General features: G+C 38.5%; 3 protein-coding genes across 8 annotated transcripts in view; 2 read left to right on the top strand and 1 right to left on the bottom strand.

Annotated features, from left to right (window-relative positions):
* The window catches only part of arhgap32b (Rho GTPase activating protein 32b), a 119,076-nt gene extending 98,833 nt beyond the window's left edge, over positions 1–20,243 (top strand). For 5 of the 6 annotated variants that reach the window (XM_067424307.1, XM_067424306.1, XM_067424303.1 and 2 more), the window contains 12 exons: positions 3,571–3,720; positions 6,554–6,656; positions 9,763–9,907; positions 10,422–10,504; positions 10,755–10,862; positions 10,985–11,130; positions 11,210–11,411; positions 11,525–11,670; positions 11,993–12,067; positions 12,159–12,932; positions 13,236–13,837; positions 16,445–20,243. In XM_067424307.1, coding sequence (XP_067280408.1) covers positions 3,571–3,720; positions 6,554–6,656; positions 9,763–9,907; positions 10,422–10,504; positions 10,755–10,862; positions 10,985–11,130; positions 11,210–11,411; positions 11,525–11,670; positions 11,993–12,067; positions 12,159–12,932; positions 13,236–13,837; positions 16,445–18,673 — 4,763 coding nt within the window. In that variant the 3' untranslated portion in view covers positions 18,674–20,243. Of the gene's footprint in view, positions 1–1,206; positions 1,745–3,570; positions 3,721–6,553; positions 6,657–9,762; positions 9,908–10,421; positions 10,505–10,754; positions 10,863–10,984; positions 11,131–11,209; positions 11,412–11,524; positions 11,671–11,992; positions 12,068–12,158; positions 12,933–13,235; positions 13,838–16,444 lie in introns of those variants that run through there. The other variant, XM_067424309.1, reaches the window with a different exon arrangement.
* Positions 20,244–20,832: 589 nt separating this feature from the next.
* On the bottom strand, positions 20,833–22,386 carry anapc13 (anaphase promoting complex subunit 13). The gene is made up of 3 exons (XM_067424310.1): positions 22,248–22,386; positions 22,050–22,155; positions 20,833–21,832 (listed from the first exon to the last, which is right to left on the bottom strand). The coding sequence occupies exons 1-3, from the start codon at positions 22,307–22,309 to the stop codon at positions 21,707–21,709; spliced, it is 294 nt and encodes a 97-aa protein (XP_067280411.1). The 5' UTR covers positions 22,310–22,386; the 3' UTR covers positions 20,833–21,706.
* Positions 22,387–22,893: 507 nt separating this feature from the next.
* Positions 22,894–27,205, top strand: sc5d (sterol-C5-desaturase). Its single transcript, XM_067424302.1, has 5 exons — positions 22,894–23,024; positions 23,297–23,512; positions 23,843–23,975; positions 24,274–24,374; positions 26,213–27,205. The coding sequence occupies exons 2-5, from the start codon at positions 23,303–23,305 to the stop codon at positions 26,666–26,668; spliced, it is 900 nt and encodes a 299-aa protein (XP_067280403.1). The 5' UTR covers positions 22,894–23,024; positions 23,297–23,302; the 3' UTR covers positions 26,669–27,205.
* Positions 27,206–27,888: the final 683 nt, after the last annotated feature.

Genomic DNA, 27,888 nt, shown 5'->3' with positions numbered 1-27,888 from the left:
AAGAAAAAAATTTTAAGCACCAAATCTGCATATTAGAATGATTTCTGAAGGACACTGTAGACTGGAGTAATGATGCTGAAAATTCAGCTTTGCTGCCACATGTGAGTATTATTTTTTCTGGAAACTTGACTTTAACTTCACTACATTTAAAAGACAATATCATACTTTTTACTCCACTACATTTCTATCAAGGTCCTCGAAGTCGAAAGTCGTTTCTGTAGCAGCTTTAAAAGTCAGTGGATGATTTTATTCTTCTTTAAAAGGTGTTTGGGTTTTTGTGTCTTTTAGGAATCATCTTGTAGAGTCTCGTGAAGTTCAATGATTTCACAGCATTTATTAAATACTGATTTATAGTTTATAGCAAAATGGAAGAAGACCGATGTCAAAATGCTCATTTTGTTGAGTATTCACATAAACAAAGTTGATTATGTCTTAAGTGAAGGTGAACAGTTGGAGAATAGCAGATGTGTATCAGTGTATTGGATCCGTGCATTTGGCCTTAAAGCGACAGCGCTTTGTAAAGAGCTTTGTAACTTTTATACAAGTATTTAAATGAGCATCACTGGCTGGCTTAAACCATCATAATGTGCATTTATACAACAATAATAAAATAATGCAATGACATAAAAAAGGAATTTACTTTTGATACTTAAGTACTTTTGAAAACAAATACTTCAGTAAAAATCTGTTTCTACAGCTTTCACTTGTAACAGAGTAATATTTGACCAGTTCTAGTTTTACTTTTACTCAAATAATGAAGTTGTGTACTTTGTCCACCTCTGAAAAATATAGTACAATAGAAAAATGTTATTGTAAAATATAATATTTCACTCTATTATGGTTTTACTGTATTTTTGATTAAATAAAAATAGCCTTGGTGAGCATAATGAACATCTTTCAAAATGATGTATGTGTGTGTGTGTATGTGTATATATATATATATATATATATATATATAAACACTTTTGAATGGTTGTGTGTATGTGATTATCACAGTGATAACATCACAGGGTCAGTGTTACCTTGCAAAATACGTATCTCTGTGTTATTTGACAGTTTAGCCACAAACCTGTTGCTGTAGAGTTCAGACAAGGCTGTCTTGTCAATTCCTTATGGCTCTACTGTGTCAGTCTGAGTTGTAAAAGCTGAATGGAACATGACCGTGGCTATGAATAAGTTTATTTAGAAAGTGTGAACTGCTGTTGCCCTGGTGGGGTAGTCAAACGAGATACATGTATCTTAGTCTGACTTGTTGCTTTGTTACAGTTTTATTTATAAGGTGCTTATTATAAGTCTTATATTGGCTATAACCTATTAGAACATCACAGGAGAAAGCTGTGGTGTACTGCCACAGTTTTTTGTTTTGTTTTTTGTTGTTGTTTTTTTGTTGTTTTTTACCACATTCATCCATCGACATTGGATATTTGATAAATGCAACAGCCTGAAGGCTGAAACTGGCATTCTCTTGGTTGTGCTGCTGCTCACACCCCGATCTCTGAAGCCAACGCTATTGAAAGTTGATATGAGGGGCTGGCCAAACTCTGAGAGGAGGGAAACAGCAAAGAGGAAAGAATGCATGCTGACTATTAGCTTTTACCGGCTGGCAGGGTGAGCAAGAGAGAAAGCAGTCTGTGATGATCCTTCACCGCAGTGTCTCAAGCTCTCTACAGCAGCTGCAGCCTGACAGACGTAAAAATACTCAAGCACTGTTTTTCTGTCTTTTTTATGGATATTTAACATTGAGGTAAGTTATAAAGTTGCCTTTTTAGTGCTAATACAGTTAGCTAAACTATCTCAGACACGTAGATGCAGTTGAAATGCATTTAATAGGCAATAATTTGTGTACAAATTATTTAGGGGGTTTATTTATGTGATCTGATGAAAAATTACTGTTTAAAGTATTTGCATGTTGGTGTTGCAACATTTGCATTTTGTTGCCTTGACTACTTTTTTTATCTTCTAATTGTCTTTTTTAATAGATTTGTCATTTTTGTAATGTATTTGAAGGATTTTTATTACTAAAAGCAAAGAAATGTGTGGCAAGTCACCTGAACTCAAATAAAAAGAGCTTCAAAGCAAAGCTGAGCTTCAATTTGGAGGTAAAAAAAAGAAAAGGCGTATAATGTGTCAGTCACGTTGCACTGTGACATCATCAGTGTCTCCTCAGCAGAGGTAAAGTGCAGCCTACAGGAAACAGGTTCTTTAATAACAAACCGTTGTCTTGCCACTTCTGTGAACTTCAACACATGCCCTGTATTTGTTGTGCTCAGAATAAGAGGATCTGCGATATGCGTGGCAGTTATTTTATTGGCTCTTGAAAAGTAGAACAGGAAATTCCCACAACGGCTCTTTTTATTATCAACCTTGACTGGATATGAAAGGTTTGGAAATTTCAATCTTTTATGAAGAAAAATACTGACTAATGCGCCTTTTTAAAAGGTAAAGACGCACAAAGGAACAGATGAGATCACAGCTGGCAGATGTCCCCATGCCACGTCCACTGTGGTTTCAGCATGCAAAGGATCACACATCTTTAAAATCAACCGGGACTTTAACTGTTGAAAGAATCAACAGTGTGATATTTGTAATTATTTTGCTAATCATTTGTACTCTTTCTACTGCTAAATCCACCACATGTGCCCACACAAACATCAACACAGATGAACCAGTTTATGGTTTGCAGGAATCCCAGCTGCATTTATAATAGCTCTTAAATTGTTTCCGGCAACAGATTGTTTGCCAATTCATACAGCTTCATTATGCAAACAGTTCTTGGGTTTGTAATATTTAAGCTTGCTAATATTTTATGAGAAACAATGAAAACAAACAAGTTAAATGAGCAATTGCAATACAGGGTTTTATAGCAAATCCAGTGGAATAATTTTCATTGGTTTGTGTGTTCCTGTCAAATCTTTGGAATTTCTCATTTGATATTTTTCCTCCGTGGCGTCCAATAGTTTCTCATGCAAATTCTAGGTCAGGCTGCTGATTTTTTGACCACTGACGGGCGGTTACTGTTGGTGTAATGTCAACGCAAGCTACTCTGGACACCAAACAGCTTGAGATGGCCTTCCTGCTGCTTGGCCTACTTCAAAAATAAATGAAAGGAAGCATTTATTACTTTAAGAAGACTTTCACAGATGTTCTATGTCAGCCACTCATCATCAGGCTTTTTTTCTTCCAGAACTGAGTTGTTAGTTTAAAGTTTCAGCATCATTCATAGTTGATTTATATTATACTGTACTTTGGTTTAACAGTTGCATCGATCCACAGAGAGTAAATTGGTTTGATTTTGATCCAGTAATTTTGTCCGGTTGACGAAATTCAAGCAACACTTGTAATGTAGGATTTGAAAAATTCCTTCATTAAAGGAACAGGGTTAATGCATAAACCAATTAATTTCACAGAAACCAGTGCATTTACTTTTCATTTCATAAGATCTTGGCTCACTCACATGGTGTGGCTGGCACTGGCCTGTGTTGGATTTTCTTTGGGTAATTTATCGTTGCGCTGCTTGCGGTATTCCCTGACATGAATATCTATTTAAATGTGCATATTTTTATCTTTCAGTGTCCAAGAAGCACGGGAAACTGATCACTTTTCTTCGCACATTCATGAAGTCCAGGCCGACCAAGCAGAAGCTGAAGCAAAGAGGTATCCTCAGGGAGAGGGTGTTTGGCTGTGACCTAGGAGAGCATCTTCTCAACTCCGGCCATGATGGTGAGCTTTGCCCGTCCCGGTCCTATTCAAACTCACGGCCGTGCTCCAGACGGTGCTTGACACTAGTTTCTTTGACACTGTGTGGGTGGGCTGGAAAGCATAGCTAACCCCCTCCCGTAGAGTCACACTTGGATCTGCCTGCATGGGTTGCTGTAGCAACGGATTGGCTTAAAGGGGTCTAAAGGTCAGTAAGCATAGTTAGGGGGCCGTGTCTGGAGATTTCTTCCCCATTGATTCAAAGCTCCCTGGCAGCCTTCAGCATTTGCTCTATTTGTTTGACTTCAAATCCTCCCTGAGCTATTGCCTGCCCTTACAATCTAAGCCTTGTCCTTTTCAAACAGGATCCGCGCAACTTGGTGCGACTGCTCGACCATTACATTTAGAAGGGAATAAAAAAAAACATCACTTTTATTAAAACATTTAGGAATGGACATTCCTTCCCTGAGGATGCAAGTATCCTCAAACTGGAAATTCCTGGAATTCTTTAAAAATGTGTTCCTAAACTGCTACAGAGGTCACTCATTGTAGTGGGTTATATAGATGATAATGTTTAAGTTTACTACCTAGATCTGAACCTTTTGCTCCTTTCACTGCCCTCTCCCTCCCATGAGCACATACAGCGTTAATGTGTTTGTAAAACAGGTAATGGAAGACTGTGTACTCTTCGTCTAAGGCACTCTAATCTCAGAGGAACCAGAGACGAAATGGCTAAACACATTGTTCAAGTAGTGAGTCAATAGTATGGATCATACTTGCGTAAAGCTCTGCAGACCTCCCTGCAATGCACTTAAATATTTTAATCTAATTTTTTTTTGGTGCAGTAAGGATGTTGGCATCTGTTGTAACTTGTAAGGATTTTTTAAAGGGCTTTGCATTTTTTGAAATAAGCTTTTTTGTGCAACAAACACTACCATTCAAACGTATGAATTTTTTTTTAAAGAAAGTAATGCTTTTATTTAAGGACACAATAAATTGTTCAATAAATACAATTAATACATTTATCATGTGACAAACATATATTTGTCAAACAAATGTTGTTCTTTTGAGATTTGTTCATCTTTAAGTCTATTTCCTACAATGATAATAAGTATTGTTTCTTAAACATCATATCAGGATATTAGAATGATTTCATGTGACACTGACCTTTTAGCTTTGTCATCACAGGAATTTATTACATTTGATATATAGTTCATTATTTGCATAGTTGACTGTAAATTATACAGCTGTAATTTAACTCCATTGTAGTTTTAGGTCTTGTTTCACAGACAGGGTTTAGATAAAGCCAGGATTAGGCCTGAGTTCAATTAGGGCATTAAAGGGATAGTTCACTTTGAAATTAAATTTTGATATGTTTTAGCTTACCTCATGGGCATCCGAGATGTAGGAGTATTTGTTTCCCCAGTAGTTTCAATTTTGATCATTTTAGGTCAAACCGTTCTTGTCTGTGCCTCACATAATGCAGGTCTATGGTCACCACCTCAAAGAGCATACACAGAGAAGTCCAAATTAAACAATACCCCATCGTAAGTACACACTGATGGCCTAAGACACGAAACAAGCGGTTTGTGTGAGAAAACGAACAGTATTTATATGGTTTTTACCTCTTGTACACCACAGGAAACACGCACGCGCGCCCTCGGATCAGTCGGACGTAGTGGTGTATAAGAGGTAAAAACGATATAAATACTGTTCGTTTTCTCACACAAACTGCTCGTTTCGTGTCTTAGGCCATCAGTGTGTACTTACGAAGGGGGATTCTTTAATTTGGACTTCTCTGTGTATGCTCTTTGAGGTGGTGACCATAGACCTGCATTATGTGAGGCACAGACAAGAACGGTTTGACCTAAAATGATCAAAATTGAAACTACTGGGGAAACAAATACTCCTACATCTCGGATGCCCGTGAGGTAAGCTAAAACATATCAAAATTTTATTTCAAAGTGAACTATCCCTTTAAGTATATTTTATGAATGTGCCTTAGAAAAAAATATTACTGGTGTGCATCTTGAGACAAAACAATGACACTGACATATTTTAAGATATATCAGTGCAATTTAGCCTGGGACTAGGCTGTGATAAATTAATAAACACAAAAATAGTTGTGATTTTTGTTTGTAATTTTTAAACCGTTATAATTTATGCTTCCTAGACTATCACAAGCCAATCACAATTTTGAAATGTATCTGTATTTATCTCTGTGACAAATTTAGCTTAGTGAGGCGTTTAAATCAGACCAAATGTTTGTGTGTGCAATGCATGTACATGGATCAATGAGCATAAAACATACAGAAAAGATATACTGGCATTATAGGGAAAGGCTCGATTACCTGACCTGAAACACACTCACAATGTCTCCAGGTCATATTTATTGTGAACCGCTGAAGGATTTTTGAGATGGCTTAGAGACAAAATATTCTTGCATTTTTAAGGATTTTGTGCTTCAGACTGCTATGTCAGGAATGAAGACGAACAGCGGCCTCTAAGAGCCTTGGAATCACTCATCTGTCGGATAAAGTTTGTCAAGACTAGAGGCCAGTCAGGGTTGTCTGTGACTGATTCCTCTGGGTGAAACATTGCAAGGTTGCATCGGAGGTCTGGATTTTGTCTAATGCCACTGGAGCAAATGTAAACCCATTACCTCTGCTTATATAGAGAGCACGGATTTGTTATCTGACAATCGGACCTGTGCTACGGCAACAAAGTTATTTATAGCTTAGAAAATCAAAGATTTACTGCACAAAGAAACTGGCATTCTATTCTTCTGGCATTTTGACAAGTCTCTCACATTATGTGCCAAAAAGGATGCTCCAGTAACATTTGTCTAAACTTCTAGTCCCCCAGGTACTCAAGAGCTGCACTGAGTTCATTGAGAAGCATGGAGTGGTTGATGGAATGTACCGTCTCTCTGGGATTGCCTCCAACATTCAGAAGCTGCGGTAAGATATAAACACACTTCCATAATTGCGAGTAGCAAAGATAGGGATTAATCATACTGCTTGAGAAGCTCCGAATGCAATGGTTGAACATTAAGCTGCTGCTAACTACATTTAGTAATGGGAATTTTGTATGCTTAAATACAGCAGGAAATGAGTGGACTGACAGAGATTAGATGGGGTTTATTAAACGTCCAGGATGAGTTGACTTGTTCGCTTAGCCAATTAACAAGTTTTTCCTTCTCTCTGTTTCTAAATGTGTCGTTTTTATTTTTTTATTTAAAGGTGCAGTGTGTTGTATTGGAGGATCTATTGACAGAAATGCAATATGTTATACATAACTATCTTTTCAGTGGTGTATAAAGACCTTGCATAATGAACCGTTATGTTTTTATTACCTTAGAATGAGCTATTTCTATCTCCATACACCGCATGTCCCCCTACAGTGAAGACGCCATTTTGAACAGTCATGTTTCTACAGTAGCCCTAAACGGACAAACTGCTCTACAATGAACTAGTCACTCTCTGCACACTCTTAACTAGTCACTCTCTGCTGTCTCAGACGGTGACAACTTTGTCCTGTGTCGGCCAACGTTAGCCTAGAAATCTAGATGCACCCTAGCGGCAGCAAATGGAATTTGCAGCCAGGGCATCTATCAACTCTCCATTGGCTTGCGAGCTAGACAAACCAAACTCTGGTCAGGCCAATCACATCATGTATAGAGTTGCTGGGTGGGCTTAACATAATGACGGCAGAGTTGTGACGGTTCCGCATGCTACTTGAAAACAAAGAAGCTGGTGAACAGTGGCCTTTCGACTCGACTTTGGCTGCGACTCTGTAAGACTTGGAGTTAAAGGACAACTCTGGGGAATTTTAAAGTTTATCTTGATCGTTATACCTTTGTGAGTACAGTCTATAAAAAAAAAAACTAACCGGATTGGTGCTTGCAACACGGAGCTATTACAGTTAATGCCCAGAACCCCCACTCAGCTAAAACAGCAGCTGGGGGCATAAACGTAAAGGGTGTATTTGTGCCTCGTAACAGACACAAAATGCAATTAGAATAGTCCCGATCGGATCATCACTCTATGATGTCCGGTTCACGAAAGAATCGTTCTTTTTAACCAGTTCTTTTTAGTGAACCGGGCGAACCAGTTCACCAAATCAGACTGAATTATTCTAAACGGTTTGCGTCTCAAATCAACGCTGATCACACAAGTTACTTTAGTTGCTCACTTTCTGACATGAGTGACAGTCCCTCCGAATAGAAATAAACTAATATCTTGAATTATATGTTGTAACTCCAACTGTTCACTGAACTGAGACATGTTTTGAGCATGCGCGTGTAGCCGAACATTACAATACAGCGGTTTTCGGATCAGCAGGACAAGATCGGAAACAGTTTCTTTTGGACACGTTTAAAACTGAGAACCGACAAGCCGATGAGCAGAGCCTCTTCATACACACAACGCTCTTCCCAACTGGACTATTTGCCTTTTATCCGGCTACAACAGAGTTCCCACGGGACTTCAGTGCGAGACTACAGCTAGCCGTCTAAAACAGGTGAATTTAAACAATGGCTAAGTGACTAAACGCATCTCGTTGTCATGTAAAGGACCCGTTCTTGTTGGACAGACATTTTAATTGCATTCTGTGTCTGTTAAGAGGCACAAAGACACCCTTTACGTTTATGCCCCCAAAGCTGCCGTTTTAGCTGAGTGGGGGCTCTGGGCATTAACTGTAACAGCTCTGTGTTGCAAGCACCAATCCGGTTCGGGTTTTTTCTATAGACTGTACTCACAAAGATATAACCATCAAGATAAACTTAAAAATTTGCCGAAGTTGTCCTTTAAGCTTTTCTTTGAGAAAAGAACAAAGAACGGCACTAAAGTCATTCTTAAAAAAGGAAGATGTGTTCTGAGTTTTGCTGACCGGACCCGGTAAAAGTTGAATCTATCAACTAGCTCCACTTCACCTTCTTCGTTGCTCTGATTATTGTAGCGCTATCCTATTGCGTGCAGAGGGACTTTAAAAGACAACCGTTTATCCTGCCCCCTGGATTGAGCCCTGCCAACGGTGTGTGGGGGTCTGGCTTGTCAGGCTAGGCAACCATAGCTTCTCTATGTGCTTCGAAAGGGAGAGGTGAGCGATGTATGGTTGCAATTCACAACCTCACCTCTAGATATTGCTAAAAATTTACACACTGAACCTTTAAAGTTAATATTACATTACTGTTCCAAAGTTGGAGGTTGGTAAGATTTTTTTGTTGCATGTTTTTAAAAGAAGTGCTTATGCTCACAAGGGCTGCATTCATTTGAACAAAATTCCAGTAAAAAGAGTAATATTTTTAAATTATAAATATCTTTACTGCCACTTTTGATCAATTTCTTACCCAGAACGTTTGTGTATTAGTGTATTTAATAAGTGCATTTTATTTCAGCAATTTTGTGTGCATTTAATTTGCTTTCATCAGGTGTTATGTGTAACAGTAGTCTAGATATTAGCATAGTAGACCATTTTAAAACCAGTATTGGTTGTCAGTTTCTAAATATCTTTGTCTGGCTATCACCAGACCAAGCTAAATTTAAAGGGATAGTTAACCAGAAAAAATGAAAATTTGATGTTTATCTGCTTACCCCCAGGGCACAACTAAATAACTAATTTTAATTAGACCCCACTGATATGCATTATACAAGCAACAGATAAACAAACAATTTCCATTTTTGTGTGAACTATCCCTTTAAATTTAGCTTGGTCTGGTGAACATTGGTCTGGGGAGTCTGTTCTGTATTTTCTACTGTACAAGAGGCATGAACAACGAGCATTATTCAAATGACTCCGTATGCAATTGGATAGTCCTTCAACCAATCAGACCACAAGAGGTGTGATCAATGGGCAACCACCCATCGCTTCTCTATCCGTCATCATGTTAAATCCGCCAATAGCGCACCAGGTAGATAAGCTAATCTGAATACTTCAAATCTAAAATTCTCTCTCTCTCTGTCTCTCTCTCTCTGTCTCTCTCTCTCTCTGTCTCTCTCTCTCTCTCTCTCTCTCTCTCTCTCTCTCTCTCTCTCTCTCTCTCTCTCTCTCTCTCTCTCTCTCTAGGCATGAATTTGATTCTGAACAGATCCCAGATCTGACAAAAGATGTTTACATTCAGGACATACACTGCGTGGGCTCCCTGTGCAAGCTTTACTTTCGAGAGCTTCCCAACCCACTTCTCACCTACCAGCTGTATGAGAAATTCTCAGTAAGTGTTTATCCCAGAACGACAGACCTTTTTGAAGAGCCTTTTCTCAGATGCACACTTTTTTTCATACATATAGCTATAGCTTAGAGTACATATTATACTAGAACATCCATGATATCAAAAACCTTTGGTGTAATAAAAGTATGCATTAGCCATTGGAGGCTCAAGACTATTTGTTCTATTGATTGCTTTTAATGAGCACACAAAATAAATGGTTTGTTTCTTAGAGCCCTTCTTCACAAGGAGTTCAGCTGCATGCCAAACACAGGGCTGACATTTACAGCATCTCGTGATAAGTCACTGCTAATGAAAAAAAAGGACAGAGTAAAGACTGCATAAATGTTTTCTGGTTGCTATGGCAGCAGTAAAACTATAACACACAGGAAATGGGACTGACCATGTGCTTTTGTTCTCTCCGCAGTACAGTGTGAACATGGGTTTGAAAATATTTTTGTTGGTCAGAGCTGCTCTAGATGCAATGACCCTGATTTACACCCGCTCTTCTTCTTTTTAGGAGGCTGTGTCAGCAGCCACTGATGAGGAAAGGCTGATCAAAATACATGATGTCATTCAGCAGCTGCCGCCTCCACATTATAGGTTTGTAAATGACCACAGTGCCCTCTGTTGGTTGCTAAAGGACTCACAGTTCTTCAACACAGCCACATTTTTCTAATGCTAGAGCATTATATTACTAATGCAGTTCAAGTATATGTATGACAAAATGTAGACTGTTATTACAGCATTGTTCACTTGCTCGTGAGTCAAAAACATTATGCTAATTTTAGTTAGCGTCTGATTGTTAATGCATCGGTAGGTTTAATGTTTAGTATTCATGTTTCTCTTGCAGGACCCTTGAGTTTCTTATGAGGCATCTTTCCCACTTAGCAACCTTTAGCTATGTAACAAACATGCATACGAAGAATTTGGCCATTGTTTGGGCCCCAAACTTACTGAGGTAAGATCTCTCCTTGATGCAACTTTGAAATTTGGAAACCAATATACTTCTGGATACAACTACAAATATTAAAACCTTTTTTTTTTATAACTAATATTTGATTTGTATTCTAAATTAAAAAGGTCAAAGCAAATAGAATCTGCTTGCTTCAGTGGAACAGCAGCATTCATGGAGGTCCGAATTCAGTCGGTTGTGGTGGAGTTCATCCTCAACCATGTGGATGTTCTCTTCAGCTCCAAACTGAGCTCACTCATACGAGAGGGAACCGGTATGGACAGAAAGATTTCAACAGATGGTTAAACATTTAAATTGCAACATTTTCATCACAAATTTCTTTGTCTTCTTAGGACACAATTCTTTGTCTCGGCCTAAGTCTTTGCTGGTACCCTCTCCGTCCACAAAGCTGCTAACACTAGAAGAGGCACAGGCACGTACCCAGGCCCAGATCAATTCGCCCATCACTGCAGACAGCAAGTACATAGAGGTGGGAGAGGGTCCTGCAGCCTTGCAGGGAAAATTCCACACAGTCATTGAATTCCCAACTGAGAGGTATAATGCAAGATTTCAAATCTATAACCATGTCAGTTTTTCTTTTGTCATAAAGAAACCAACTGAGTATCTTTTATCTCTCAAAGATGCATTTTGTGCCATTTGTTTCCTAGGAAAAGGCAGCCCATAAAGTCTAAAAAGTCTCCAGTTGGCAGTTGGCGGTCTTTTTTCAACTTGGGCAAGTCGTCCTCTATGTCTAAACGCAAACTACACCGCAATCCCAGTGAACCAAATGAACTCAAGGCCATGGCATTGGCTGGTAAGTGTTGTACCATTTTGTCATCTTCGAATGTCAGATGGTCATTATCACAAAATAAACCCAGTGGTTAATCAGGCATTACATCATGCGAAAGGGCTTAATTTTGTAGTAATGTCTTAATATTATTATTATTGTTGTATTTCAATTTTATGTAATTCTATGCATGTCTGCACTATGTCTATACTTACCTTCTGCAGTGGAAGCTCCTGTCACCAAGACAAATTCCTTGTGTGTGTAAACATACTTGGCAATAAATCTCTTTATGATTCTGATTCTAAAAGCAATTTGTATTCACTTCTGTCACTTTATTTTCCCTGCTCAGGAGGAAGAGGAGACACCAGTACTCTTCGGTCTGCCAAAAGTGAGGAATCGCTCACCTCTTTACATAATGTTGAAGGTAACCGATTTCTAAATATAAAAAATCTCAGAATAAAGTTGTAAATTAACCATTGTGCAATGATGACATTTATTTATTTCCTTTAACGCAGGAGAGTCTAAGGTTTACAGGCCACGCAGACCTCGCTCCAGCAGTGATGCTCTCTCTGCTTCTTTCAACGGTGACCTGCTAGATAGCAGACAACACTGTAACTCATATGACAACCTGGGCCAAGGGGACAGTGATGGGGATGATGGTCCAATTTGTGTGCCTGCTCTCATCTCCCCACCCCGTTCCGCTGATGATGTGGACCTTAGCCCCCCTGACATTGGCATGGCTTCTTTAGACTTTGACCCCATGTCTTTTCAGTGTAGCCTTCCTCTGGCAGAGACTTCCATTTTGTCACTTGACGCAGATACAAGCAGTCTAAAGAGGAGTCTGGGCAGTGGCTCAGAGCCGGTCTCGCCAGTAAGAGCTAAAGTTACAAGCTGTTCTTTGTCTCCAGACCACAGTCCAGCCGATCCACAGTTAAAGGATAGAAATAAACTGCCCCCTGCATCTGTCTCTGAGAAAACGCCAGTAGAGTCCACTAAAAGCAGTGAGAAGTCAGCTGTTGTGGCTCCTCTAAGCATTTCTGAATCAGCTTCCTCCATGATAAGAAAAGGACCAGAAAGAACTGTGCTTCAGCCCTCTTCCCCTCCATCTCCTCTCGACTCTCCTGCAAAATTGAGCACTCGGTCAAGAACCACTGATCTTCCCCTGAGTGAAGCCATTCAACAAGAGCTTCTTTCTAAAGCTGCTACATTTGAGAGTAAAGAGAGTAAAGACATATCAAGCATTGAATGTTCACAGACAACAAAGGTCACCTGCTCTCAAGAGCAGTCAGGTAAGCTGAACTGAAACACAGGGACATGATAGCTTAAATTCATGATGTTTCTTGAGTCATTGACCCTGATGATACAGTGAAATTAACCTCTGAAGTACACTGAGTTTTAATTTCATAAGATAATTATTTAATTTTTCAGGGTTAGTTCACCAGGCTTTTACTAGTGACGCTTTGCATGAGTGCCCTCAATGTAGAGAAATCTGTCCACTATCTGTAGAAATTTAACATTTTCCCTCTCTTACCTTTCTCATGAATATAAGCCTGCCTTCTTGTTTGAGTACCTTCTGTTTTGTCCATCCGTAGGAGCCGTAGCTCTGGACTCACCAAACGGCAATGTCCCTGTCAGCTCTGTGTCCCTCATCCCTCCCCCACCCCCACCAAAGAACGCTGCCCGCATGCTTGCACTAGCTCTAGCTGAATCTGCCCAGCAGGCCTCCATTCTCTCCCAGAGGCAATCCTCTGAACCCCCTACGCCAGTGTCCCCTCTTAAGCCACAAGAGTTACTGGAGACCCTGGATTGGCCTCCTCCTCCTTCTTCTTTGCCATCACAGCCATCCCTGGAGGAAGCTGCAGTAGAAGTGTCAAAGATCGTTCCTACGTCTTCATCACCATCCACCCCACCTGAAAAACTAATTCGCTCAGTCAGTCTGCACAGTAGCACAGCTGATAGTGGAAAGCCATCCTGCATTTCCTACGACAACCCAGATGTCGTATTGCCAGAGACCCCAAGCCAGAATTCTATGCCTACTAGTCAACCTTCTCAAGTTTCCCAGACACATAAAAGCCCAGAGAGGCAGCAGCCTGCTGTGGGTCAGACACCTGTGAGCACAGCCAAAACCACTACCACAACCACTGCACCAACTATCAGCAGCAAGGATGCTGTCATTCAACAACCCAGCTCTGAGGTAAGCAGTGGCACAAGCAGGGATGTCAGTCGCACTAGTACTTTGTACTCAAGGATAAACGTAACAATGTTATAAATATTCATTAGGGCTGCACGATATTGAAGAAAATAATGTGTGATATGCAATAACTCGTTAAATAATGCAATATTTGATATGCAATACAAAAAATCTTGTGTAAAAGTGTGTAAAAATTAATTAATTTGAATTATATTTAAAAACTGAAAATGATATAACCAACATACATGTTTCACATTCTTTTTGTGAGAAGAAATAATTCCTACAACTTCTGAAAGTGCAGTTACTGTAGCATTAGCTACATAAAAAGTAAGTGTCATTTTAATGTCAGTGTAAACCAGGGGTGTTTAGGGTTTCAGGTAGGCCTACAATAGTTTTATTTAACAACAGAAATTGAATAATCAAATGTAAAAAAATAAAGCACTGCTTAGTCTTTACTGTATGGATTTAATATCCACTGATTCTTATTGAAGCTACAAAGGTTATTCCACCAAAAGTAGTAAGTCTTCTCTGTCTTTTGTTGTTCGATTAAAGGGTTAGTTCACCCAAAAAGGAAAATTCTGTCATTAATTACTCACCCTCATGTCGTTGGACACCCTTAAGACCTCTGTTCATCTTCGGAACACGAATGAAGGTATTTGTGTTGAAATCCGATGGCTCAGAAAGGCCTACATTGACAAAAAAATGTATTATTTCTCTCAAGACCCATAAAAGGCACTAAAGATGTCGACATCTCACTACAGTGGCTCCACAATCATTTTATGAAGCGATGAGAATAGATATTTGTGCCAAAAAACAACAACTAAATAATGACTTGTATAGTGATGGGCAAATTTCAAAATAAAGCTTCGAACCGCTATGAATCAGTGTATCGATTCATGATTTGGATCACTAAGTCACGTGATTTCAGCGGTTTGGTTGTTTGACACACGATCCGAAACATGAATCGATACACTGATTCGTAACGGTTTCGAAGCTTTGTTTTGAAATTTGCCCATCACTATATAAGTCGTTATTTAGTTATTTTTGCGCACACAAACTATTCTCATCGCTTCATAAAATGATTGTAGAACAACTGTAGTGAGATGGGCTTTGTAACAATGTCTTTAGTGCCTTTAAGGGTCTTGAGAAGAAAATAAAGGCCTTTCTGAGCAATCAGCTTTCAACAAAAATATCTTAATTTGTGTTCTGAAGATGTACAAAGGTCGTACGATGTCAAAGGACATGTGGGTAAATAATTAATGACGGAATTTTGATTTTTGGGTGAATTAACCCTTTTAAGGTGGGGTAAGTGATTTCTGGTAACCTATGTTGATATTTCAAATCACCAAAACAAACACGCCCCTACCCGATAAAGTTAGTACCGGTATACAAGCTCGATAGTCCAGCTAACAACATATTACAATTATGACCGGATGGGTTATATAGATGAAAAGAGGAAACAAACATATATTAGGAGTATAGTATCTTACCTGTCGGACACATTTTGTGAGCTGATGCTTAAAATTTTGAAACACTGAGGGGATTTAGATGCTCCATATGATGTGGAAATGAACAGGTCTTTATCATCGCTGAAGTGAGCGACAATGCGATCGCAAATGGACAAACAAGCGAACATGACACACGAGCATATTCAAGCAAAAGCCAGCATATATTAGTTCTTTCTTGGCTAATGTCCGTCCTGTGTGACTTGTGTGTTTTGAATAATGTTGTGCACTGAGCCTCTCTTCTTACCATAGACTCACCCCTTACCTGCTGATTGGCTACAAATTTATTCCACTCCTTTTTCTAAAACAGTTTTGAAATAACACTTAACCCACCTTTAACATTAAGCACACAGACGGAAGCAGGTTTATTAGAGCTGCACAGATCCAATATATTGTTACATACGTGCTTTACTCCACTTAAGACATAACTGTGTTTACATGAATACCAAGACATTTTGACATCATTTTGTGTGTATATGGTTAATAAGCTGGAGAAGAGAACTGAAGTTGGGATTACGCGCTGTCCAAGAGGCGGCTTCCTGTACCCGTGAGTAGGCCCTATTTCGCTTATCGCTTATAAGCATTTCACATGTATGTAACAATCATGTGTCCAGTCTACTCTCTGCTGTCTGCGTCGACCTAAAAATTACGAAAGACTTTTCGTAATCTTTTGACGTATTAAAATCATTCAGTTATCGTAAGCCATTGCAATATGCATATCACGATACGTACGCTTGTGACATTTTAATATATCGTGCAGTCCTTATGTTCATTATCCAGGCCTTCACCATTGTAAATTCATCTTAAGCATAAGTGCTGTTTGTCTGCTAGTACCTCTAAGGAAAATAAAAACATAAAGAACAATGTATGGAAGTATTTTGAATTTGTATTATTTATGTACTATAGTATTTAGACTATGTATATTTTTGTGTGTTTGGTTTTGGTATATGACAATTCAGTTTTGTCATATTGTATCAAAATTGGTATCAAGAATAATTTGATCATTAAATCAATCTGGTATTGGTATCAGTAACTAAATTTACAGCAACAAAATATCAAAGGAAAAATATGCACTTAACAGTGTTTGTTTGTGTTTAATCCATAGATCCATATGACTGAAACGGTCCTGCCACCGAAAACAACAAAGGCGCCAGATCAACTAGTCGCAATTCTTCAGCCTCAGCCTCAAATACAGATTCAACCTAATGCCTCGTTTCGGTCTCAACTGCAAGTTCAGCCTCATTCTCAGTCACAAGCACAGCCTCAGTTTCAGCCCAAATCGCAGCCCAATGCTAGAATTGCGCCAACCCCGGCAGCACCTCTTGATCCTGTGGAAAAACCATGGGAAGCCATAAAGCCTGTCCATCCAAAGGGAGATAGTGCTCCTCAACACCACACTCAGGGTGTGACACCACCCACACCCCCTGTTCGCTCAATTGAAAGTAAACTAGCAACGGCGGCTCTCTGCAACACTGAGGCTGCAAACCCTGCCAACTTTCACACCATCTTAGAGACATCCATGAGGAGCTCAGTGGAGGAGACTCCTCCACAGTCTCATCAACCTCACCGCAGGTCTTCCACTCATCAATCAGGTTATATTTACCACTCAAAAGGGGAGGCAGACCTATTGGAGCCCACCGCAGAGGCATATTACCATCAGCGAGTAACCTCTTCTGGTCAGGCTACAATGGGGTACCATTACCGGCCAGAGAGTGTTCCACCTCATGTTTCTTACGTATCGAAATCGGAGCCACAGATATCTTATAGAGGCCACGGTGATGGCCGATACAATACTATTGGACCCAGGTCCTACCACCAGTCCATTAAATCTCGTGGCCCTCCGAGAGGTGAGTACATTTCTCCAAGTTCAGTGCACCACTCCCATGGCTACAGTCAGGTAGATGGACCTACCATGTACCCAACAATCCGTAGAGTCCACTCCCTACATGTAGCACCCACGGCTATCCGCTCAACGCCGGTCACAAGAACCGAGGTTCCACCAGATGATGAGTTATTTTACTACCAGCGCCCAGTCTACCACTGCAAGTCTCACCAACCACCCTCTCAAGCTGACTATCATGTCACACAACTGCAGCCTTACTTTGAGAATGGAAGAGTTCAGTACCGCTACAGCCCCTACTCTGGTTCTCATGTTCTGGATGCCCCTTTCTACGATGTGGACCATTACGGTACAATCCGATTACGACATGTCCATTCCTTCAGTGGTCGGGACAGTGCCCCTCTCCTTCGATCTGGAGCCAAATCTGGAGGCTACCACTACCTTTCACGGCATTTTATTCCTTTAAAGGAGCATAGCTTCGTAAGCAGGGACATGCCACCTTACGGTGGTTCAAAGGGAAGCATTTACTTTGCGTGGGATCCAGAGGAAGCAGAGAGGCTTCGCATACACTCTATCCGCAGGGAAAGCCGAGCGAGGCAAAAGGTGAAGGGTTCAGTTATGTCTCAGTATGACAATGTGGGACCCTACATGCCAGTGGATATAGACATGTTACACTTGCAAAGCAAATCAGATCCCGGCAAAACCGTATTGATGGCCGCTGAAAGCAAGGAGGCCCGATACAATATTGTTCCTGGATCTCAGCATGCTCCCAGGCACTTGATCTCTGATCCAGATGTCCTGTTGTATATGGAAACAGAGAAGCACTGCCAAGGAAATGGAGTGGGCGATAAAACAACCAAACAAAGCAGCTCCAGGACCTATTCGTCCATGCATTCACATCAATCGCAACTTCCAACACGAAGTCTGCAGCACTTTCCAGAGGGCAGCCATCTTGACCCAAAGTTTGAGCCAGGGGAAAAGCAACGGACCAGTAAACATTGGCAGGAACGCTCTGAAAGCAGGAGTGCCCAACCTCGTTACGAAAGGCCTGATTTGGATCGCCACATATGCAGGGTTAAAGCCACAAGTAGCGCCAGTGAAGATGAACAAGCAGCTCCTGTGAAGCCGGCTCCTCCACCCAAGCCTGAGAGATCCCATAGTGTTAGAGAGCGGCAGCATTACAACCAGTCCAGTCTTCCCGCACATTTACCGGACACTTCAGACCATAGTGGATCCTACTCCAATCAGTCACAGGGGCAAAGACAAAGCTCTGTTACTTTACAGTCACACTACGACAACCTGGATGACTACCATCCGGGACCTCAGTCCCAAACCTCACTGGCTAATCAGGGTGGTTCCAGCTCCTATCATAGCCCTGGTTTCTCAACTCCACACAGTAATCGTGCGTACTCCACAGCCTTAGGACAGGGCGCCTTCATACAAGCTGAGGCCCTTTCAATGCAGAGGCCAGAGCCAGAGATTAATGCTGAGTGAACAGGCATTAAACAGCGAATGGGATGGATTTGGAACGTTATTGTAGGTGTCAATAATAATTATAATAATTCAGCAGCCTCTGCGGGACAGTGGGCTGCCACCTGACTGTTTACATTCAGTTTCATTTTTTTTTAAATGTACAAAGAAATGTTTAAGACTTTTTACTGAACTGAATGTACCATAAATTTGGTTGTTTAAACATAACTTGTTATATACTGTAGATACTCTGTGACATTGACTCATAATCAGATATATATCTGAAATGATGTATATCTGAAAAGTACTACTGGATATAAGGGATTCTTTAGTTCCGTTTCATTACTTAAAAAAAAGGTCCGGGATGGGGTATAAATGAAGTGTAAAGGTTTGCATTTTAGAAATGCATGTAATCTATCTTTTACAGAACAGTTCTGTGTACCTTATTGTGTACTTTCTGGATGTTACAGTAACAGTGGAAAGGAACCCCTGTTTAAGTCACCCTACCTTAATTTTACACTCAGTGTACACAACTAGGTGGTACATGAAAATCTTAAATTTCTGCCTTCAGGTTGGGGGCCCAAAATGTGCTTTTTTCATTGTGTCCAAACTGTGCCATTACTATTACGTATAATAGGGTTTAATCATAAGCAACTGGATTTCTTTCTTCATTTGAAAATTTGACAAGATTTGACTGAACTATGTTTGGATGGGTTGCTCTTTGTTGTTTGATGGACCAAACAATGAACGCGGATTTGATTGCAGAAGTATTCTTTAAGCTGTTGGAGAATGACTGAAAGCGAGAGTGCCTGTGTGAAGTGACTCAGACACATTTCAGAGAAGACTGTTGACTGGGAGCTTTTGATACATTTAGTGATTGAAATATGTATCTGACTGATTTTAGACCAGCGCCATACTTACATTTTTGTAACAAACTGTATTACTAAATTTCACATAGATCCATAAACTTTCTTCTGTAAGAAAGCTAGTGCCATTCATTTCATTCTGCTTAACAATTTGTGCTTTTAATATGAGGACAATGTACATTGCTCTCAGAATTATTCTGTCAGATGGAGATAGCCCTATATTTTAGTTATTTAAAAGGACAGTTTATGATCAGTGGACCCAGTTTTGTTCTGTTGCCAAGTCATTGCATGTTATCGTTCTGTCAGACAATAATTATTATTGCGTAGCGATAACTTTAAAATTCACGTTTGAGTATTCACATGAGCCCAAGCTCACAATGGCATAATTTATACGTTTGTGCTCGATTCCCTGATAACATCTGTTTTTTGTTTGTTTTGTGTTTTGCCAAGTCTTATGAAGTTCTTTTCATTTCGCCAGCATTTTTATGATTGACATTTAATATGCTGTGTTTTCTTGTTTTTTTTGTTTTGTTTATTATAGACTGTGAAAAAAAATGGTTGGGTGGCTAGTGTGCAAAAAATAAAGGCATTCATATGTAACCTATATTTTATGGGACCAAACTGAAATTTTAATGCAGCATCTCAATGCTTGCATTCTCCTCGTTTGGACTTGATCCAAAACATTAGCATTAAAGCCTCATGGCCTAATTTAATCAAGCTTGTATCAACCTGCAGTCTGATTTCTTTCGGCCTCAGTGACATTTAGTCTTTGAATGCACATTTTCTTTTTAATTATAGCTTTACAAATGAATAAACTTTACACAATGTGTGTAAAGTTTATTCATTTGTAAACTACACTTGAAAAGAAAATGTGTGTGTGTATATGTATATGTATATGTATATGTATATATATATATATATATATATATATATATATATATATATATATATATATATATATATATATAATTTTTTTTTAAGTATAATACAGCTAATACAGCTAATCTTGATTTAATTTGGCTACAAAATGGATTGTTGTAAAAAAAGATCTCCATGATAGCATTTGATATGTTAATCTCAAGCCATTGTACTGCAAGTCTATAGCTATTTGGTCAAAATTCCCCAAACCACTACACATTTGCTTAAAGACCTACATAGCTGAACACATATTTCTGACTATAATACCAAAAAAGTATTATCATACATGTTGCTATGACTGAAACATATGCTTGCAGTTAGCCGTGGTTCAAATATATTTGTCATAACACTTGGATAATTTCAGTGTCACCTTTGAACCCAAATAAAATTAAACTTAGCCTGAGAGAAGGAATGATTTATTGATTCCATTCTATAATGCGCATACATTTGATTCAATTAGCAATTTCATGCTTGCATACATTATATTTTCAATAACGTGTTTCATTTTAGCACAGTACAAAGTTAATTATCACAAACTATATATTTTCTGTGCAAGTCTAATGTTTGTTTCTAATACAACTGCAGTATAAGGATGACTGTCCCTGAAATCAGTCTGATGTACACTACCTTTCGAACATTTGGGGTCGGTAAGTTTTTAAAGGTCTCTTGAACTCACCAAGGCTACATTTATTTGATCAAAAATTCAGTAAAAAAAGTAATATGAAATATTACAATTTAATTAACTTTTTATATTTTCAAATGTAATTTATTCCTGTGATGGCAAGGCTTAATTTTCAGCAGCCAATTAGTATCACTCTATTCATCAGGGGAAAATCGTATCATCTCAGTTGAAGGCAGTTATTTTTCAAGATTCTTTGATGAATAGAAAATCATAATATATAAAAAAATATTTTCTAACAAATGTCTTTACTATCACTTTTGATCCATTGTAGGTGGTAACTAGCAAATCTATGAAAGAAGTATTGTGCATTTTGGATAACTAATCTTGAAACCTTGAACATTTTAAATTGGGAATTTAAATTGGGAATTGTGCCCAATTAGCACAACTCAAACTGACTGATACCACACTTTAGTTTTAAACACTTTATTTAGTTCTTTTGATATCAAAACAAACACCTTTAAAGAAAATGACTGGTGCACAATTATTGAATGTCATGTTTTAATAAACGAGTTCGAGTTCTTGGATCAGTCACCCACACAGGCAGATAAACGGCTGTGGATCAGTTGGAGAGGACAGAGCGTCTCTCTCATCTCAAGTGCCTATGTTTGGGGTGTTTTCATGCAGACTTTGCAAGGCGAGATCTGACCACTTCATCTCTTGCTCTTTGACTGACTCGGTTGATCCGCCGTTGTCTTGTTCTGCTTCTGGAAGTTCACTCTTTCACAAAAAAATAATAATAATAATTAAATCACCGTTTGATAGGCTTAGACTTACGGAAAACATTTGATGATACAAATAGGAACTCGGTATAAAATATAATTTGATGTGCACATAATTTACTGCTGACTGCAGTTACTTACAGGCTTATCATTGCGATGATTAATTGAGAGGATATATTTTAATGCACATACAAACTGTAAATATGAAGACTCACCAGTGGGATTGTCACATCCTCATATGGCAGTCTGTCTTCTCTCCATGCATCGTCTGTGAGATCAAGAACTCTTCCATCTCTCTGTACTTCACTGTCCATAGTCAGACTGTGGTACACAATCAAAAGACCAAACTACGTTAAAACACTGTATCGTAAGTTATGTGTATATGGATTGCACTACTAATAGTGAACGGTTACAGTAGCCGTGCAGTGTCGTGCCCAGCGCTGCCGTTTGTTATGTCGCTCTCTGATGACGACATATCCTATTCATTGTATCTTTTCTGTAATAAATCTCCTATATATTTGTGCATACAACGTAGTCAATGACGCACCTGGCTTAATAAAACCAAAGTAATCACTCTGTTTATTTAATCTAATTCGATTCATCTCTAACGTACGATTTGTAAATGGATCTTTTCACTGAATCTGTTGACGCCTTCTATGGTTGAACCGGTTCATAAAACCTCTTCTGATCGGATCGAACAAGACGCACTGGAAATTATTTTTACGATTACATCAGTTACAGAGGTGGTTTTACTAAAACGCACAACAACTTTACAGCCAATAGATGTAAATTAACTGAAGTAAGTTGTTAATAGTAAATACAAAATTGTATTTCAATTTAAAATGACTTGTATGTATGAGCTGACTCATCATGGAAACAACATATACTAGGGCAGATAAAATTACAATAAATATTTTCAAGACGTCAACAAATCTGTTTTTCAACCGGTTCTTGTTCAAAAGAACCGATTCGTGGTAAGGAGTTGGACTTCCTATTACTAGTGCCATGACCAGATCTCACATCTGTCCAATGAGATGTCAAGGAACGGGCTCGCGCTGTGAGGAAGTGAGCTGCTATTGGCTGCGTCCGTTTGTGTTTGTAGAGTGAGAGCAGTAGGACGGCCTCTGTCTCTGAGGGCTTAAACCTCAGTTATTTTCTTCGCTGGCGTTTCTTCAAAAGCACCTTTACAGGTGAGATGATTTCCTACAATTACAGCATTTGCTTTTAGATATGAATATCTGTTATCAACAACACGACTTTGCATTAATGCTGTATACTTTTTCCTAAATCATTTTGTCTTATGAATGTACAAAGTTATTGTTTACAATATTAGGTACAGTGCACTTTTTAATCATAATTTCATATTCACTTCTTTTTAATCATAATTTCATATCATCATAATTCACATTCTTTTTTTTCAAATTGTAGACAGTTAATATCACACTTCTGATCATCTTTTAAGGTCAAAATGGACCTTGTGCTGAACGTGGCAGATGATTACTTCTTCACTCCATATGTGTATCCCTCATCATGGCCTGAAGATGAGCCTCTGCGACAGATCATCGGCTTGATGGTGGTCACCAACCTGGGTGCTGCAATCTTATATCTAGGCCTGGGTGCATTGAGCTACTTCTTCGTTTTTGACCACAAATTAATGCAACACCCTCAATTTTTGAAGGTTTGTTTATGCATCTAGCAACCTATGGTGTCTTTTCACATGCTTAGGATCAGAGGCATATATATATATATATATATATATATATATATATATATATATATATATATATATATATATATATATATATATATATATATATATATATATATATATATTTCTATGGAGCTGCCTTTGAAGTCATATAGCGTTCGGAGTTCCTGCTGTCTGGGCGAGGGGAGGGAGGGAGGGAGCGTGAATGGTTACACATGTGCATATATATATATATATATATATATATATATATATATATATATATATATATATGATTTTTGTTTTATATTTTGTCCACAGAACCAGGTGCAACGTGAAATAAAATATGCTTTGTGGTCTTTGCCCTACATCAGCATACCCACAGTAGCATTGTTTTTCGCAGAGGTCAGAGGATACAGCAAACTGTACGACCGTGTGGATGAATCACCCCTTGGTATGAGAACAGAGCGTGTCACTCAAAGTTTGTGCTAAGCAAGTTCTATATTGATAAAGTCTTTGCTTTGTCAAGTGGGTCATAGTTATTCACAAAAAACGGGTTATGTGGAAACCTTTGGATTTCATACATAAAACAAAACTAGACCATACACATCACAAATGACTGAATCTGGATCCAACAAACTGACAGCCCTAACTTTAGAAAATGCCGGTGATGCAGCCTTTCATTTATGATTAATCATGTTGCTGTTGCATACACTTTTTCATACTATTTATGTAATTTTTTCTCTTCTCAGGTTGGTCTGGGCTGATATTCAGCATGATCTCTTTCCTGTTTTTCACTGACATGTGCATTTACTGGATCCACAGATTCCTTCACCACAAGTTGATATATAAGGTAGGTATTTATGCATACATTTACATTGGTAAGGCAGTTCATATATAATTAAATCGCATGGCCTGGGTTTAATGAATATCCTTTAGTTGTAATTTAATTTTTTTTCTATAAAAAAATTATATTAAAGGCAATAGCCGACTTTAGTAAGTATGTTCTGGTCAAGCTCAGATAGACACAGGAAAAACGTATTAACTAATTAAAACAATACTCCCAAGAAAACATGCTTTGAAAATAATGAGAAATTAAACATTAAAGAAAAAAAATATTTTTAATTTAGTACAGTGTTATTTTAGTATTATTATTTTATTAGTAGTACTGTCATTAGTGTTATTTTATTATTATAGTGTTCGAACTACTTTTTACATACATGTTTGAATTACTTTTTATTTAATTTTTATTTCTTTTATTTTTAATATTTCAGTTTTAGTTTGTATTTTTAAAAATAAATACATAGATTTTTAAAATACATTTTTGCTAATGTTTGCTTTTTTCATTTCTGCAAATCTACAAATTTCTACAAATTTTAGTTCGTCATCTGATTTATTTCAGTTTAGTTCATCTGATATTTATATTCTATGGTGAATTTGTATATTTTATCCAACATTTTAACATCCATACATCCAATAAGAATGACCCACCTGCACGGGTCAAAATATGACACCTAAATATGTTTCTGATTTTGAATTACTTTGAATTTCTGGTACTAATACAAATCTGCTCCATATAGCATGTTTTCCCATATTTAAAACCATTTTGTGAAATGTTCAGATTTCCTTTTTTTTAATGGAAAAGAGGTTTATAAATCCTTCTTAAAAAGGGATGTATTATGGCCCATTTTACCAGATGACATAAGTATATGATATCCCCAGAGTGTGTATGTAAAGTTTTAGCTCAAAATACCCCACAATACCCCACTTAGCTAGTGCTCCCTGCTTGTTTTTTTTAAGAAGCTTCAATAGCTTCAACAACAGAACATACCGGATAATATATGCTACATGGAGCAGACCTGTCCAAATGATGGCCAGAACTTTACTGGTGAATTTTAACTGGTGATTTATGAAGTTTGTTGTTCATCACACAAAAGATGAACCGTCTGTTTTCAATCCAGAAAATCACATTATCATCAGCATGCAAAGCAAATTACACAAAAAAACTTCTTACAGCTAACAGTAAACAAATATATACTGACTGACCATATACCTTTTCAGCTTAATAAACTTAATAAACTTTTCAGCTTAAAAAACTGGTAAACTTTATATCCGTTTATATTTAAAACAACTCAAATAAACTATTAAGAAGTACGTGCTCTCCCTTTCATTACTGTCGTTGCCAGTATCGGTACAGACACTATAAGCTGGATCATGAATAGTTGGTACTGATCTCGTGAACTTTAACTTTTTAGCCAAACCTGTCTTTAATTGTCCCTTGTTCAGACAGTGCACCTGCATTGCTCACAAGGTGTTGTCGCTAGCCTAAGCGCTGAGAAAATGGCTGACAGTATACAATTGGCTGATGGCGGAAACTATACTAATACAGAACAGTCTGTCAGCGCCGTGGGTGGGAACGTGCAGATTAAGGAGTGGTAATATTATAATAAGTTCCCCTTCCTACATCAGAAGGGGAGAGAAATCTGAGCGGCTTGTTTTTTCCAGTGCTTGTAGAAAAAGTCTTACCAAAACAAAGATACTGGGTTGTCCGTTTTCACGTCGTTTGGGTTGATAAATGCACCAGGGACTCGATTATAGCACTTAAACATGGAAAAAGTCAGATTTTCATGATATGTCCCCTTTAATATTTGTGATACTCATGCCTTTTCATCCTTTTTCCTTCACATACAGTATTTTCACAAACCACATCACGTGTGGAAGATCCCTACTCCGTTCGCCAGCCACGCTTTCCACCCCGTGGACGGATTTCTTCAGGGCCTTCCGTACCACATCTACCCCTTCCTCTTCCCTCTACACAAGGTTCTGTACTTAGCCCTGTACGTGTTCGTCAACGTATGGACCATCTCCATCCATGACGGGGACTACCGTGTTCCCAGCCTGATAGAGAAAATCATCAACGGGTCAGCTCACCACACTGACCACCACCTCTTCTTTGACTACAACTATGGACAGTACTTCACCCTGTGGGACCGCATCGGAGGCTCTTACCGCTACCCCTCAGCCATGATGGGAAATGGGCCGCACGACCACATCAAGAAACTGATGGCAGAAGGGAAGCTGAGCTCAAACAGCATAAACGGCCACACTAATAATATTACAAATGGCATTCATGTCAAGAAAGAGTAGGTAGGCACATAAAAACATCATGAGTGGGTTTCAAGGTAAGATTTCTGCTCTTAAAATATGTCCCTATTCATAAGAGACTCTAAAACTCTACTTAGCACTAAAATAATCAGTCATGCTTGCAATTGCCTAAAGGAAGCAAGGACAAAACGTGTCTATCTTTGCCAAATAGAAACATTCACTATGACTACCCTGTTGGTATTTTTTCCTTTGTGTAACTTAATACGAATGACTTAAATTAACAGGCTTCTGTCAAGTAAGCGTCTATAATTTCGCAATCATAAAACATAAACATAAAGATTGACAGGACCATCCCTTTACATAACCTTAGATCACCTTTCTAGTAGCAGATATCCCATTGTTAAAATAAACAAGACTCGAGTTCCTCCATAGCTCTGTTTGTCTGTGAACTTAACAAGGGTTCATAGTCCAGGTGAAGGTTCGTACTGATCTAATCATCTTGTTTTAAAAGAGATTCTGTGGTTTGCTTTTGATATGAAATGCACTTTCTATCCAAATAAAAAAAGTATGTATATTTCATTGGTTTTGTACTATTGTGCATGGAAATCTGAGGTCAGGTCATGTAATTAAGTATATATCCCTCGTGTTACATGATTGTTGATGCCGAACTTTGTAGCTTTAAAAATCTCTGGCATTTTATTTACCTTTGTAGCATAGCAACAGTTCATGTAGAGCATCATGGCACACACAAGAGGGTGCTGTTGAATCACACATATTTCAGGTATTTGTGATTTGAAGTAACAAAAGGTGCAGAAGAAAATGCAGTTTTATTGACGAACCAAAGCAGTGAAAAGGACAACGTTGCCAGAATAACTGTTTTCATTACATTTCCATCACAAAAGAACCAATTTTATGTCTTGTTAATAACGTGAGAGGAGGAATAATCATACAACTTTATAAACGTAAAACAAACAAACAAACTCAAATTAACCGTGTTTGTTCTTCATTATTTAAATGAGGAGAGAAACCTCTAGGCAATGAATTGTTAGGCAAATTTAATTCAGGCTCCTGTTAAAAACATCCTGGCAAGCTTATTAGTGGCTATGGTAACAGTTTATGACTTTTATGACTAATGCATTTTCACAAAGGTTCACATTTCAACTAAGATGTGAAGGCGGTTGAAAATGCGCGCAAACTTTGATTAAGGTGTGTTTACCTTTGTGTGAGCTGTTAAATTTCAGCCCAGATCATTTGATGCACAT

This window comes from Pseudorasbora parva, chromosome 18 (genome assembly GCF_024679245.1).
Source record: "Pseudorasbora parva isolate DD20220531a chromosome 18, ASM2467924v1, whole genome shotgun sequence".
Taxonomy (NCBI): Eukaryota; Metazoa; Chordata; class Actinopteri; order Cypriniformes; family Gobionidae; genus Pseudorasbora; species Pseudorasbora parva.
Note: the sequence above shows the minus strand (reverse complement) of the source record. Positions and strands in the feature narration are given on the sequence as shown.

Bases quoted from the DNA above. Each gene is read 5' to 3' on its own strand.
- sc5d (XM_067424302.1), top strand. From the start codon at position 23,303: ATGGACCTTGTGCTGAACGTGGCAGATGATTACTTCTTCACTCCATAT. The intron at 23,513-23,842 runs GTTTGTTTATGC...TTTTGTCCACAG, and splicing joins AACACCCTCAATTTTTGAAG to AACCAGGTGCAACGTGAAAT. The intron at 23,976-24,273 runs GTATGAGAACAG...TTCTCTTCTCAG, and splicing joins TGTGGATGAATCACCCCTTG to GTTGGTCTGGGCTGATATTC.
- anapc13 (XM_067424310.1), bottom strand. From the start codon at position 22,309: ATGTCGTCATCAGAGAGCGACATAACAAACGGCAGCGCTGGGCACGAC. The intron at 22,156-22,247 runs GTAACCGTTCAC...TGTGTACCACAG, and splicing joins CACGACACTGCACGGCTACT to TCTGACTATGGACAGTGAAG. The intron at 21,833-22,049 runs GTGAGTCTTCAT...TTTTTGTGAAAG, and splicing joins AGGATGTGACAATCCCACTG to AGTGAACTTCCAGAAGCAGA.